Source organism: Folsomia candida, unplaced genomic scaffold (genome assembly GCF_002217175.1).
Source record: "Folsomia candida strain VU population unplaced genomic scaffold, ASM221717v1 Fcan01_Sc037, whole genome shotgun sequence".
NCBI classification, from domain to species: Eukaryota; Metazoa; Arthropoda; class Collembola; order Entomobryomorpha; family Isotomidae; genus Folsomia; species Folsomia candida.
The window spans coordinates 518,804-534,905 of record NW_019091229.1 but is presented as its reverse complement, the minus strand read 5'-3'; the positions used below and the strand labels follow the sequence as shown (position 1 = coordinate 534,905).

General features: G+C 39.4%; 1 protein-coding gene across 3 annotated transcripts in view; it reads left to right on the top strand.

Moving 5' to 3' along the window:
- LOC110861002 (chondroitin sulfate proteoglycan 4-like) overlaps positions 1-16,102 on the top strand; it is a 62,305-nt gene that overhangs the window by 17,705 nt on the left and 28,498 nt on the right. For all 3 annotated transcript variants that reach the window (XM_035860831.1, XM_035860830.1, XM_035860832.1), the window contains exons 2-6: positions 10,242-10,545; positions 13,009-13,525; positions 13,847-13,889; positions 14,404-14,543; positions 15,890-16,069. In XM_035860831.1, coding sequence (XP_035716724.1) covers positions 10,242-10,545; positions 13,009-13,525; positions 13,847-13,889; positions 14,404-14,543; positions 15,890-16,069 — 1,184 coding nt within the window. The remainder of the gene's footprint in view (positions 1-10,241; positions 10,546-13,008; positions 13,526-13,846; positions 13,890-14,403; positions 14,544-15,889; positions 16,070-16,102) is intronic.

Below are 16,102 nucleotides of genomic sequence, written 5' to 3'. Positions count from 1 at the left end.
TTAAATGGTAATCAAGGAGACAGGATGATTACTTCTTGGCGAGCGGATTACAAGAGAGAAACACACCACTTACTTTTTGCTCGGAAAAAGACACGACGACTGCGACTTTCTCCAAAGGAGAGACATGAGTATAACGCGTAATGGAACAACTTTCCCACAAAATTCCGATCTCGACTCAATCCCTCATTATTGCACACACACGGGAAAGTTAATGTTTACATGGGGCCGTTACTTTTTAGGTGACTTTCTCCCACATGCGTCTCCACTGGAATCTCGAGGGAATCAATACGCAATTTTGGCATAAAAAGGGATATTCTTAATCCAGTGATAAAATCAAACGGTATTAAAACTCGCGTAAAATGCATTATCTTTAAGCCCAGCTATTACATTGGGAAGAGACTGAAAAGGGGAAAGTTTGCGAAATTCGGGGGCTCCAATTCGGTTTTGGCAAAGTTTTTAAATGTTTCTGTATTTTTTGTGTTGTGTAACAGTGGGAAGAATTTAATTTTCATGAATTTTTTACATTTCTTTTGAATTTATCAATAGTATATGACAATTCCTTTACAACTTTATATTCAATTTCCATGCCAAATTAACGTTATTATACAACTTCTTCTTTTACAAATTCCCAAACTTTTCATCAAATATCTCCCCCTCAAATAGAAACTACTCAAAATTCAAATTAAATTCGTATTAGCGTGTGGAATCTGAATCGATCAAACAGTCAATTAGACGAATTCTTGTCTGCTTTCTCCCTATTTTTCGGGTGGAAAATGGATACTTGAACATGTCAAGTTTTTTGTTATGTAAAAATGAATCAAATTGTGTAAAAGTGGCTCTTCCACTATTACAGATGTAATTTATTTTCCAGTAAGGGATGTGTACTAATGAAAGTTTTACTCTTCCATTGTTGTACAGTTTTGGGCATACATAGTTATCAATAAAGGATACGTATTCCAAGCGACAATAACTGTCCAAAAATAATTTTGAGGATTTGAACGGGACACGACGAGAATAATTAAATGTTAAATAAGCTGAAAACTGTTTCAAAGCAGTGCTGACGATAAGTCGAAGAAAACTTCACTCTGTTCAAACGGATGAAAATTAGTAGACAATTAGTACAATTAACTATATTGCTAATTGACAATTAATGAAATGTTCATATATTGTAGATTTTCATTACATAATGAAAATTTATGACAATTTCATTTGATTTCATTTTAGAGTGCACTTTTTAAGAGCACAACAAAGTAAGACTTTCATTATTGCACAACCCTTAATTCCACCGAATAAAACCTCCTCCACGTATATTGACTTAAAAATATCTTGCATAAGATATTAAGTCACGTAGACAGAAAAACGTGGAAGTTACGCAATGAACTAATCACTCAATTAAATTCCACGATTGTAACCAGAATTAGAATTTTTGAGGCATAAATACCTTTCACTTCTGTCGTAACGACTTACATATATATGTACAATGGAGAAACACAAAAGTTGGGCAAGAATCAATTTATCTCCAGAAATAAATTGAAAGTTTCCGTACAATAATTTTTATAATGTGCTACACGCGGTGACAAGCTGGTTTCCCGCATTATTTACTTTCACCAAAAACGTAACCCGCTTTCAATTTCTCAGAACGTCACAAATTCTACTTTCCGTAATTATGTACCCTAGTCTCTCAAGGGCTTCATAATTCCATGACTTTTTGTCAAGTCTAAAAAAGGGGTCAATTTGTCGCGAGGGTGACCATATTTCGTGCCATGATTCCCCCGCGATTTTCTCATTTCTTATTTTCTTACCTGTTTCATGTCCTCGGCGCCTTCGTGAATGAATGAATGTCTTCATTACTTGGTTTCGGAGTACGTAATACTCCCGAGATTTGATCTGACACAACATCTGCTCCCCTGAACCGCAAAAAGTTGTCTTGTTCATTAAAGAGCATCTTGTTTACGTTCCTCCAGAGCAAATAAACTCTCTCGTTGCTCGGCTACAAATACATTTCGCGTCGTGAGTACGGTTTCCTGGTGAACACTTTGAGGCAGTGGGGTAACGAGGTACCACTATAAAATGGGGTAACACGAGGGCCCACACAAAATGAGGTAATGCTATTTTGTTAACACCCGATAAAAACTGCAATTTTTTTTCGAAATCATATCAAGAATTATTCGGCATGTTTTTTAAAAAAACGAATTTATAAAAAATCTTATGCATTTAAACTGTATAAATTATTCAGTAGATTATGTAAAAAAATATGTAAAGGTACTCATAATTCTTTAACCTCGTCTGTAGAAAAATATTAAATTTTTCAGTTCAGGCTGATTTTCATGAAATCGATTTTTGAAGCAAAATAATCTTTTAATCCCAAAAATTATTGTACAATTTTTACATGAATTTGCAAATTTTTAGAAATCGCAATCTCCAGGTTGTTATTGGTGTAAATTTTAGAAACTTTTACCGTGCAAACTTATTTCAAATGTCACGGACAATTTAAAAAATTCACTGATCACAAAATTTCTCTCCGCTTTTGAAATATTCTCCCCGTCCATTTATCCAATAAGGGCCCGACCCTTCCCCGTTACCCCACTGCCATATTCCCCACCTAGAAATAAGGTTCCGTTTCTTTCCCGTTATGGAAAAAGTTGGTCCAATTGACAACAACTTTCCACTTCCATGGCGAACCACAATTCACTCCGGAGCACCCCTGTCCTGTCAGAGCAAGAGAGCACTCCGAACCAACCTCTCCTCTTCTCTTATGTACATCCACATCTGCATGTGATCCCATCGCGTGTGTGCATCTGTCCCACATTCAAACGCTCTCGAGCTCTTCTCCGTCTGTCCCATCATTCTTTTTTCCAGCGAAACGGCGGTGGGACGTCGTCCCAAAATAATTTCTTGCCTGAACACACTCACTTCTTCTGTTCGGGTTCCTTAAAGGAGAAAAAAGTTTCAATATCCAGCAGCACCACGCGTTTGCATTTGCATTTCCTTCCTTACTCCCAGCTCGTGGAAATTCCCGCTGGGAAATGTCATCTTCCTCTTCGCCATGGCATTCTTGGTGGGTTTCTGGGGAAGAGGCGAGACAATTATGAGGGAAGAAGGTTGCCTAAGGCTAAATATGTGTAAGGGGAGGTCTGGTCTGGCTTTTGGTGGGGGAGAGAGGGTCGAGCATGAAATGGGTGGGGAGTAAATAAATATGGACTTAATTTAGCTCGGTGTGACCGGGTAAACTTTGCAAAATCAGCAAGCAACAAACACAAGTTTCAAAAGTGGAAATATGAACCAAAAATATTTTATGAGATCAAAATCTTTAAAAAAAATATGTCACCATGTCTCATTTCGAAAAAATCATGATGAGGAACTTGTTTAGATTTTTGCAAGATTAAGTAGAAATATTAAACTACAAATGTACATATTTTAAGTTTGTGAGGTCACTAGGATTTTGTAAAAAGATCCTGAAATAATTCATGCAAAATTTTAGATATTCGACTGAATTTTGTACAAATTGCGTGCAAAGACATCCACAAATCCCTCACCATTTTCAATTCAAGATCTCTCGTTGATTCCTCACACCACAATTTTTACAACTCGATTTTTGCCTTACTTAATCCCCACCCACTACTTGACACATACGTACCTATGTATTTTTTACCTCTTTTTTCCCACAAAATCATCCCAATTTTTCCCTACTTTGCTCTCCTGTTTTCTTTATTTTGCTCCCTCGTCAATCCAAATCCCCAATTAACTAATGGTCCTTTCCACTCCTCCCTTCACCACATTTTCTTCTCGACTTTCTCCACCACTTAGTTTCTCCACAGGGACACCGCAGAGTGGCCAGTGCCATGAAATGCCGCTTTCTCCCAAAAATACAGGAGAAAGTCCAGTCCATCCTTTCCCTGAAGTGGACTGGGCACTTATTGGATTTCCACTCTATCATGTCTCGTCCAGTTTAATTAACTTTTCTCTTCTTCCCACTTTCACCTGTCAAGTTGACTTTCTTTCCCGCAAATTGATTTCACGTCAGAAGAATTGATCCCTTCCAAAAAATTTAATATCTTTTCTTCTCTCCTACTTTCTCCGCCTAATTGTCGTCCCCATTACGAACTACGTATTTACTGACATGAATATTGGATGAGAGCAGTGAAATGTGTGGGCGCAAAAATATTATATTTCTCGTACAGCAGCAGCAACAACTAATAAGCGGTGGGCGAGTCGACAGCGAGGGTCTGTTTTCCATGGAGAAAGTAAAGTGCGGATGATGATGAGAGGTAATAATCGTCTCTCTCTCTCTCTCGGAGCTGCTGCTGCTTTCACTTTTAAACTGGGCGAATATTGAGGAGAGAAAGTGCCCTGTTTCTTCATGCGGTGGTAATAAATTATAGCGGGTTGGGTCTACCGGTCTAAAAATAATGGTATGTGGGCGATATCCACCCCGAAAAGTGGGTTATCTTCGGGACAAAGAAAGTAGGAAATAGATATTATAAATTTTTTAATGGCATCTTGTTAATTCTGAAACTTTCCCGCGTATCGTAAAAATTTTTTGCAAGGACAAAACGGGATAGGGACAGATAAGGAAATTAAATTCGAGACAAGAGTTCATCACGAGATTTCCATAATTTCCTGGTCTTTCGTAATCCTGTGAAATGCATGCAATCCAGCTCCTCCGGGGTGCTGGATGATGGAATTAGCATAGCCGACACTTTCACTTTGCTCACGGGTACTTTCTCCCATGAAATATTCACTCTATCCGACTCAGCCGACGGGTACGTATCCTGTGTGCCACCCATTTAAATGGAAGGCCATCCAGGATGCATATATACTTAAGTTGGGTCAGTGTTCCCAGGTGGGGAGAAAGTATGGAGTTTACAATGCACAAAAAGTAACCAACCGCTTATCGAGATGATAACCCGCGGAATATTTTTGTTCTGAAACTTATCGCAATTTTTTAAAATAAAAACTAGAATCTACCTACTCCAGTACGTGTCACCCATATTTTCATCATTTTGGGAACGGGACAGTATTTCCAACCTCCAATCTTAGCGGAGTTTGCATTGATGATGTTGCAGAATTTTGGTAAATTCCAGAATTTTGACTAGTTTTGCATACAATTTCTGTAAATATGACATCACATCCTGATCTATAATTTTCAAAAATCCACTGCAAACTAATTTCGCAAGGAGAAAGCATACTCATCTTCCTAACAAACACACGTACATACATTGAAGAATATGATCATTTTTCTAATAACTTTCTCTTCTTATCTACCCTCAATTTTCTCACGTTATCCAACTTTCATCCATCCCATCCCCTCTGCACGCCCCCTCCCTCTAACCCTTCATTCCTAATCCCTCCAATATTCCATTATCACTGCCAGCTCGCATCCGGCAAGAGAGAGCTCAAATTCTCAAATATTCATTCTCGATCAATTTCACATTATCCCCTTGCACACATACATATCGCATTCATTCATCCTCGCACACACAAACCAGCCCATCCACCAACTTTCCAACATTCCCAATTCTCCTTTAAACTTGAACAAATTCATCGCTTTCTCTCTCTAAAGCAGGTCTCCCCAGAGGGACGAAATCATGAAGATGAAGCCACTCCCGTCCTCAATCTACCCATTCGACCAGCCATCCACCCATCCATCCATCCCATTGTAAAAGTTGGTCTTCCAAAACAAAACAAACTTTCTCCAACAGACAACCCGCCCTTTGTTTCATAGACTGAATGATGCATATTATGTAGAAGAAGGCTTCTTCCTTTTGTTCCGATTTTTTCTTATTCTCGGACGCACAAAACTTTCTCTTTCCTCTTGTCCGGACACTTTCACCTGTTTAAATTTAACTTTGCACATTTAAACTCAAAATTTTCGTCGGGACGAAATAGTTATCCACTGGCCGGGTAAATTGTGCTGGGTGAAATGAAATGAAGGCCCGTACATATTTCTCTGCTGCGTTGGCAAGATAAGGGCGGGCGTTATTGGTCCCAGGAGACTCTTCATAAACATGGCATGGAATCCGGGGAAAGGACGGAGAAAGACAAAACAAACGAACCCAACTTCTTCTTTTCTGGAGGGAAACAATTCTCGGGAAAGAGAAAGTAGGGAGGGAAAACACTTCAAATTTAATGTATCAATTGGTCACCCGTTGTATTTTCTATTCTGGTGCCACATGTGGACCCAGTTTTTCGTCATTTAGGGGCATGATAGGAAAACGATGGGGGTAAAGGGTTCTTGTATGAGGCATCATTTAAACGTTAGGTTCGTAATGATGGCGAGATTTGTTTTGACTTTCTTGACCAAACCAGATTTCTACCCGAAAGAATTTTTTGTTCTTTGCAAAAAAATCCGTACAAATTGTTGGCCATCCAATGGCGCGACCCAGATGGGCGATCTTATCATTAACGTTGCCCAGATTTACAAAACTGGACTGGACATTGTCGCATTTTCGCGACGTACAAAATGGAAAACAACACTGCAGTAATTTCACTAGTGGAGTTAAAGTTCTCTCTGCGAGAGTGAAAGCTGTGCTGTGCGTGATGGAGGGGGAATCGTTATTTTTATGAAAATGAGCAAGATTTTATTTCCAACTCGTCCACAGGGACAAGTTCCACACTCACTCAGTCACTTTCACTCACACGATTCCACTCGGCCAAAATGGGAGAAAGTCTCGACGATTCTATGCAAATCAAGTCCGTTGCAATTCCAGCCAATTCCAGTTACAAAGTTGAGTGGCCGGGCAGACTAGGCAGGAAGCGAGGAAAATTTCAAGTGTACGTAACCGAGGGCATGAATCTCGTCCTGTTAAATTCTTGGGGATTGTCTGCTTTCCAATTTCTGGTAAAATTTGGATTTCATAATTTTATTCGGGGTTTTAGGATTTATGATGAGTTTAACAATCGTCGCTTAAACACTTAATTTGCGGATTATCGTCATTATCTCTGAATACGTAATATGGGATCAATCTGTTACCAAGTCGTTGTAACAGATTTTATAATTCTAAGCATATAAATTTCGTAATTTAGCACAGAATTTAAATTGCATATTTATTTACCACCGAATTCGAATAAACTAATTATTAATGCATTTTAATAAGCTAATCCTAAGACTAAATTCAAAAAAGCTAGTCCCCAGCTTGGCAAATACTTCAAATTTTTAAACCAAATCAAACCTAGTATTCCCAAAATTTCAGAAACTTTACCCCATTTTTCCACAATATATTCCCCTCAACCAAATCAGGCTCATCTCTCAGTCTTATCTACTAATCTCAAAATCTCATTGTTTCACTCGAAGAACAAATGGCTTTCCTGTTCTGTACTTTTTTTGTTTTTGTTCTATTTTATGCATCACCATGAACCCGTTACTATTGTGTTTTCCTCTTCTTTTTCTTCTTCTTTTCCCTAATTTTTGTCTACTCCTCTTTGCTGCTTAATGGTGTGTTACGAGGGAGAAGAAGAAGACAAGAGTCCGTGTGCCTGCATCTGTTCAAAGTTAGCCAGCCACCCACCCAGCCAGCCATGTGTAACAGGACAAAGATCTGATAAAGAAGCTCTACGCACACACTTCACTCTGCTCTTTTTAACTAAATAACGACCCGATGGATGGATACATTTAAAGTGCAGTGCAACCCTTTATTTATACCCAAACATATGTATCTATGTATTAGCTATCTACGCCTTTATTGTTTTGTCTGTTAACGTGGCTTGAAAGAGAGATCTCTGGCTCTTGAAAGAAAGAAAGTCTGAGAATCAAACACAAATCCATTTAAACACGAATTCAAAAACATCAACACGATTTGGAAATAAAGGATTTATATTGTGGAAATACATAATTCGGTAACGAGGGAGGTCTACTAGGGGCAAAGCGTGCCTTTTGGCGGTAGCTCAGCTAGAATGGAGATTGTTTCATTTTTGGGTCAAATCATAAGAAATTGTCAGACTTTTTTGTGCGAAAATTCAAAGCTTAAGTTGATATACCGTCCGATTTTTGATATGATATGTTTCAGAAACTTTGAAGTATTTGCCCGTGGAAAAATGTTTATAAATATTTATAAGTTATTTGGTAACAATCGCTGTCACCACGGCAGTGAATCCAATAGTTTCGGAATATTGACCACAGTCAAATTTATACTTCACGGTAAATAAGCACCAATCATCCATGCAAGACCTTCATTACCGCATTGGTAAGCATATCCCCCTCCCGGTAATATATTCTTACGACATCATACCTACACCCCGCACAAAGAACGCCTCATTTCCCATTCACCAAATTGCGTTCGGAAATCGCCAATTAAAATCAATCAATCCAAATCCTCCAGAAAAGAAACTTGTCCCAACGACATTTATTCGACCGTTTCATTCAAATCGGTAATCCCATTTCCTCAAAAAAATATTCCCTTCCACCACTTTCTCCATCTTTTATTCTCCTTGCTTACTTTCCCCCATCGGCACGAGCTTTCTTTATCCGTCTTCATTTGATCCTACTGCCCGCGTACGTACGTACGCATGCCATCATATTATTTCCGCCCTGCTACAAAATCCTGTTACGTACGTATGCAGACAATGTTGTAAAACTAACCGGTCGGAGAGGAGAAAGGCTTTCTCTCCCAGAAATGGGAACATTTCCCATGAAATGTTATTTGACTCCGTTTTACGCCCATTTTACGATATGACGACCATCACTTTATTTCCTGCTTGCTTTCTCCTCTTTTCATCCATCTATCCTGCTTAAGGAGAAAGTTAGATCGGAGGGGTATGCATTGCATTGTCTTCCCGCATTGGGCAAACTAATGGGGCGAACTCTGTTCTGAGCTCGTCATTGTCATCGTTTTCTTCTGAAAATAGCGATTATTTTCCACTTTCTCTTTCATGAGCAAATTAGCTGCTTTCTCTCTTCCTCTGTTTAATTACCAACAATTTGTAATTAACGCGTCCTTATCTTTAAGAGGTCTTTAACGAGGAGGCCATGAAATTAAGGGGACCTGTTGAAAGTGAAAGCGAGTATTTTTTTTCTCATCTCGGAAATTATTCGATTACCGGTTTTTTTCATAAAGTTAAGTAAAACTTGTGTGGAGAAAGCGGCCCATCTTCTTCTCTTTTTTCTTCAGCGGAGATGATTATTTGACGCGACGCTTCGTGGAGAAAGCTATCCATCATATTTCCCACTCTCTCCCCGTCTCATCCATTAGTGCGGGAGACCATTTTTTCTCTTACTTCTCACCTCTCAGATTATTTTGCTTAATGTTTCCCCGCGTGGAAATAAATGAGACTGTGTTGTTATTGTGGTGGAGTTGCCATGCCGACCGGAAATTGTGTAGATGATGAATTTCCAGTGAAAGTCTTGCTGCTTTGACGACAACTCATATAATCTGGATTTGGCTTGATTGCAGGGATTTGTATGCGCTCAGCGCGACTCGGTCTCTCATTTCACATTCTGGGCAGATGCAGCCCTTTCCCTTCCCCCACCTGGAAAAAGTATGTGGTATTTCATGGCCCGGAAAATAATGAGAGCTAGCTTTTCCTCCTGCCAAAAGTCATCTTGCGCCCGTGGGGTACTTACAGGAGAGAGGAAAAAGGGACCTGCTTTCTCTTCTACGTACGCATACATATCACCAGCTTTCTCTCCGCCACATTGAACAATCCACGTCGAATTCTTCGGGCAAAACAATGCCACAATTTGCCCAGATTTCCTTCCCATTCTCACCCAATCACGATTAGCTGGTTTGCTTTCTCCTCTCGGAACAATGTTTTCCTCGGGAGGAGAAAGTTCTAACAGCATTCTTGCCAAATTACCCGGGCTTCGTAGAGATCTCCCTATCTGTAAAGATTTATGGCGGGTTACTAATAAAATTCAATTCTTCGCCTTTCCCTTCCTTGCAAAGATGACGGGTCAGGTGGGTGCGGAGAAAGCAATACTTTCAGCGCCACTTGAACCCCAATATTCGCCAAGTCAAGTCAAGTGCAAATAAGTTGTGGACTCAGCCTTTCTCCCGACCCGACATTTGAGTAATTCATTGTTCATTCTTGACATATTTGGTGTGTGCGGTTTTGCGCTGGGTGCTTTCTCCCAGTGAAAGTCTTCGTTCGTGAGGGGAATAATATGCGTGGGGAAAAATAAATAGTTTCGCTCTCGTCGAAATAAGATCTCTCATTTAATTTCCCAATCGGATCGCATCGAATCTGCTGCTGCCTGGTTTCAATTTGGGCAAAATTTGATTACTTTCTCTTCTTTTTTTTCGCAGTTTCCTTCTTTGGGAGTTCGCATGTTTCGGTGAAGATTGTGGAGGCCAAGTCGTCCTCGGATATCTATTTTCGTCTGCGGACGGCCAGATTGGACTCGATGCTGTTTCTCGCGGCGGGAAGGACGGACTACTGTCTGCTCGTGTTGGACGCGGGAAGGTTGAAGGTGCATATTAATTTGGGCGCGGGGGAGACGGAGATTGGGTCAGAGGCCCCCTTCCTGCTGAACGATATGGCCTGGCATACCATTAATGTGACGAGGAGGGGGTCAGCCTTGACGATGCAGGTGGATCAACATGTTACAAGGTGGGTGAAAATATGAATTTATTAGTGAAAGTGTTTAGGGGAGGTTAAAATTTCAGGAATTTTTAAATTTAAGAATAATGGGTAATGGTTTTTCAAAATCTATTACTATTTTAGTATCGTGTAACACATGTTCGTAAAAAATCCTGAAATTTTATTTATAAAGTTGCAAAGATTACGAAGTTAAAAGTTTGAAACTTACTCCACAATTTAAAAAGCTAAACGTGTCTTAACTTTTGCATTGTTTACAAAAAATTGTAAATTATTTGCGCAGTTATTAACATTCAAGTTCGTCTTAGCGATAAACATGAATGCGGGAAATTAAAATTTGAAGTTGCCCCAAAATTTCCATATTTTAAATTTAAACTTTCACCATACGCACAATTATGTATAAAAATTCCACTTTACAAAAAATGTATCCCGAAATACTAAAATCCTCTTTTTTTACAAAAATAACATCATTACTGTTACCATTACTTAAAAAATACCACCAACAAATACGTGACTCGCATCTTTCTCCTTACCCTTCCCGACATGATTTATGTCTGTCAGTCCCTTGCTAAATAATGAATCCGCCTTTACGTATTTTTATTTTTCCTTAAACAATCCTCATTTCGTATTCCCTCATCATTTCAGGCATGCAAAAGAGGGCCACACTTTGTCAATTAGTCCCCTAATTAGTGACACGTGGCGTGACTCGTAATTTTCACGATGTATCGCTCTTTCCCCTCCCAACGTCAATCTTACCGTTCTTGTTTAAATCAGGGGTTCTCGAGTTGGGGATGGAATAAGCAAGCTTATCTTTGGATGTGTCCCGTTTTGAATTTTGATTAGCGGGAGATTAGTGTGGTTTTAGGCTTTCTTGCACATGTGAAGAATTAAAACCATAGTGAAATATTAGTAGTGTATTGCTGTAGGAAAAGCTGTGTGTTTAAAATGAGAGAAAATCAAAAAAATGGAATTAACAGTATTTGATTTTTGGCACTTTTTAACATTTCCTGCACTGTACTGCAAGAAACTGCAAGAAATGTAAGGTTTAAGAAATGTAAGAACTGGATATCAATTGGTAGTTTACCCGTTGTATGAGTGCTAATTATACAAATTATCGGCTTAATGGCGTTTATTTCTTGCATTTCTTTCAAAAAACATATGTAGGCAATTTCTTGCAATCATTTCTTGCGGGTGGTATTTTTGAGCGGCATGCTATAAATTGTACCTCAGAGATAAAAGTGTAACCCTAACCCCAAATAAAAAAATCACATTTTTACGCAAAAAAAATATTTCCAAAAATCCGAAACCCTGTTTTTTCCTCTCAAGGAAACTTAGTTAAATACACTTTCCTCCATTTTTCCAATTTTGCCCTCAAACTAAACCAAAAAAACGAAAAGTACGAGAGGAACTCCTTAGTAAATAAATAAAGCCCTGTTTTGCATCATATCCATCCTCCACTTATTAGGGAGCAGGAAACATGTCCCGCCTACGAAATGAGGCCTGCTTTCCCCAAAGTAAAGTAAAGTGGGGCAGCAACCACACACTGGAATCATGAAATTCAGTGCGATGCAGAATTGGAAATTGGCAGCGTAACCAAATCCCAGTTCCGCAAAGGCCGGGAACAACAAACAGCGGAAATCTAGTCCGGCATAAAGTATTTCTTGATTTATCCGTGATTTATTCATCCCCATATTTCTCCCGAAGCTATTCATTCATTCAATAGCCTAATTTATCTCTTCTCTAGGCCTCTCTCGTGGCACAATCTTCTTTGCGGGGTAGCAGTGGCGTATGTATGCATGTACATGTATGTATATTATTACCACTGTTAAGGGAAGATTGAGGTTAAGCCATAATTTTTTTGGAAACACAAAGCAGGATTTTTTTTTCTAGAAATTTTGATATCTCCTTGAATTGAACATTTATTAAATAGAGAGACTGCGCTTATCTGCTTGTTATGTATGCGAAAGCTTTCTAAAAATTGTTTTGGGAAGATTGCAAAATTCCACTTCAACCGACGAATATTCAGAAAATTCTGGGCGTTTGCAAATTTTTTGCAAGGCGTGAAAATTCTTAAAATTCCTAACTTATACTTATGCATTCGACATATTTTTAAAAGTTACTCTTCCCAAGGAAATGAGGACGACTACGTTTTAAGTAAATTGGCCAGCTGCAAAATTTACTGGTGATTAGTTTATGAGAATTTGAATAGGACAGTATTCAAGCCGCTCTTTGTAACCGAATAAACTTTTGAAGTTTTTTAGAATATGTCACCCACGACCTGTGTAACTCAATGAACTATTTGAATTCTTAGTTAATTTCATAATCTTTGCAAGATAAAGAATTTGGTTCATTTGAACATATATAAATCATTATAAATATCTCATTTAGAGATTTTCTTCTAAATTTGGCACCACTGCTTATTTAAAAAAAATTAATATCTATTACTTACTAACTTTCTCATCTTCACTTCCCCAGGGGAAACCTGCCCTCCCGCTTTCACGAGTTGAACATCCACTTCGGCGTCTGGCTCGGCGGACTGGCCACCTTCAACGAAATCTTTCTCGGCAACCTCCCCTCCTTCCGGGGCTGCATGGCGGACGTGACATACAACGGGGAAGATCTCCTCGCCAAATCCATCTCCCATCCCGCCCTCGCCCAATCGGCGGGTATCACGTGGAACTGCTCCGACGAATTCGACGCTACAGCCGGCGATCCATTTTCCCTCACTTCAACAAACTCCTATCTCATCACGCGGCTCGCGCTGCCCCGTGGCGGGACGACTTTCTCCCTCTCACTTTCCCCCAGCCCGGACCTCGTTGATGGCCTGATCCTCTACGCTTCCGGCCTCTCCTCCCGCCCAGACTATCTTGGGCTAGAAGTGAGACGGGGTAATGTGCGACTTGTCGCGGAAATGGGCGGGGGTCCGCTCCAGATCGTTTCAACCACGAATATCTCCCTCATATCGACTCCCTGGGTCCGGATTACCGTCCAGGTAAGTTTGGGGCATTAAAAAGTGAAAGTAAATTATGGCGGGAGGTTATGAATCGGCCAGATTACGGGGTGTCAGTCTTAATGAAATTGGGGACAAGTTTTGTATGAAGAAGTGCCATAATTTCCGGGGAGAGAAAGTGAAATGAGGCGGGGGTAGGATTAGCATAATGATCACGGTGATCATCGCGGAGAAGGAAGGAGATTTTCTCCATTATCTGGATACCTACCAACCAAGCGACCTAAGGAACGAGGCGGCGGGAGGGAATGAGGAATTTTATGAGATTAATAAATTTGGAAATTATGTATGAAATATGCATTTCAGGTGTCGCCCTATTCCATCACGCTGCGGGTTGGGAATGAAAACGGTAAGACGGATGGGCACTATTAAAATTGCAATTTAGTTTTAGTTAAGAAAGTTGCACATTTATGCAACAATGGGCGTACTCAAGGAAACGTGCAAATTCGCGGGGCTCGAACAATTTGTTGTTTGTGAGGGCATCTGCAAAATATGGTTTCGCAAATTTCGCTAATCGATGAAAACCATGGAGTTATTCTGTTTTTATTTAGTTCTTATGAATTCTGCGAAAATAATGACTTTGGAAAATTTATAATCCTGAGACATAAGAAATGCTCAGTTGCTGTCCAAATTTTCGAACTCTATTTACTATCCCATCGTTTTTCAAAAATTATTCTTAAGAAATATGCCAAATCTCGCGTAGCATACATATTAATTTACGTAAATATGTATCTTAATTCGTATATGATCAATTTGCCAAAATTTTTGTGAGTACCCCCATAGACCATAGTAATGTTTGCAAAAATTAGAATGATTTATTTCTCTAGAATGACCAATAATTGCTGTTAATTTTTCTAAATTAGTTGAATCTCTGGCGGCCGAGGGGGGTGCGAGGGGAGCCAGTTCAAGACATTTGGACGTATCTGAGCTCCTCTATATAGGGGTGGAGGAAAGTAGAAAGGTAAAACTGAGGGGACAAGGACTTATCGACACAAGTTTCAGGGTAAGTAGAGATTAATTTGTAGTTTTATATCTGTAATTTTATTAACGTATACTGCACATTTACATTACTGCGAATTTGTAGATTTTTATAGCTTTATTACAAATCGGCTTTATGTTGCGAATTTTATACATTTATGTATGTATGTATATAATCAGAGACGTATTTTCGGAACTGCACAAATTAAAAATTTAGAAAGTATAATTCTTAATAGGGTTGCCCCGGGTAGTGCTACTACCCGGTACTCGGCCTAAAATTTTTGCCGGGTACCCGGCTACCCGGCCGGGTACCGGGGAACATATATATTTTAAAAATAACGGGAATTTTTCTACTTTTTCTTGAGTTTGCAACAATTTTATAAGCTTTAAAAATTAAAAGTTACATTTCTACAGTGCAGACTTCATTTTCAACCTCCATACCAAATTTCAGATGAAAGTAATATTTTTTTTTAATTGGTGGGTCACCTTCTCTATGGTTACACTTTGCTCCCCCAATCCACCAATACGGCACCCACAGGTCAACTAGGTGACCGAAGTAGCCTATCTTTGAACTTGTTTCCTATATCTTTGTCCAATATGCATATGGTAAAAATGTCAACTTCGCAAGCTAATAATTCGAGCTAGAATGTGGATATTACAGAAATCCAAGAATCATGTTGGACACACAAAGAGCGTACTCACGACACCATCGCAATCATTTAGCAAACTTGTTAGGCTTAAAAAAGTTATTTCTTGACGGGATTCGTATCACCTCACAAAACAAATTTTGCGAGACTATCGATATCCTGCGAATCGATTTGCAAGATAGCACTTCGAAAGTCTTGCAAATCAAATAAGTCCATTTTGATGTCACGGATGTTCGAAATTTCTGTCGGTGATGATCCTGAAGATGAGTCTGCGAAACAGTGTTGCGAAAAAAATATAGCTTTTTAGCAAAAGCTTTGAGAAATCTTGTAGAATTCTAAAAACTTCGCAAGTCGTGTTTTATGTGCAAGATATGCAAATTCATTGATTGATAACTCGTTGACGTGAGTGCGCTCAAAGTAATTTTAAAATTTATATGGTAATTTCCAAATAAGTGTTGGCCGAGGTTGTACCCATTCTCTCCAAATATATTATTTTATATCAAGCACAAAATTTTGAAATCCATCGGATTATATTTTTTGTATAATTTTGCATTTTAAGTAAGAAAATTGAATATTTAAATTACCCGGCCGGGTAGACCGGGTACCTAAATATACCCGGCCGGGTACCGGGTATCCCAAAACAGGCCGGGTATGCCGGGTACCGGGTAGCTACCCGGTACCCGGGGCAACCCTAAAATTCTTATTATATTTTTATTTTTTCAAGGGCTGTATCAAAGAGCTTATCATCGACTCGAAAGGCGTCGGTCTCCCCCAGGCCGATGTGACCTCAAATATCTCAACAAGCTGTGGCGGTGCGTCCGCGAAGAAGACACAACCACCCACACAGGCGCCCGACACCGTCACCATTTCCCGGTCTCTATTCCGCCTCACCACACGGACTGAGGTGAGTGCGAAAAAAACGCCATAATTTACACTC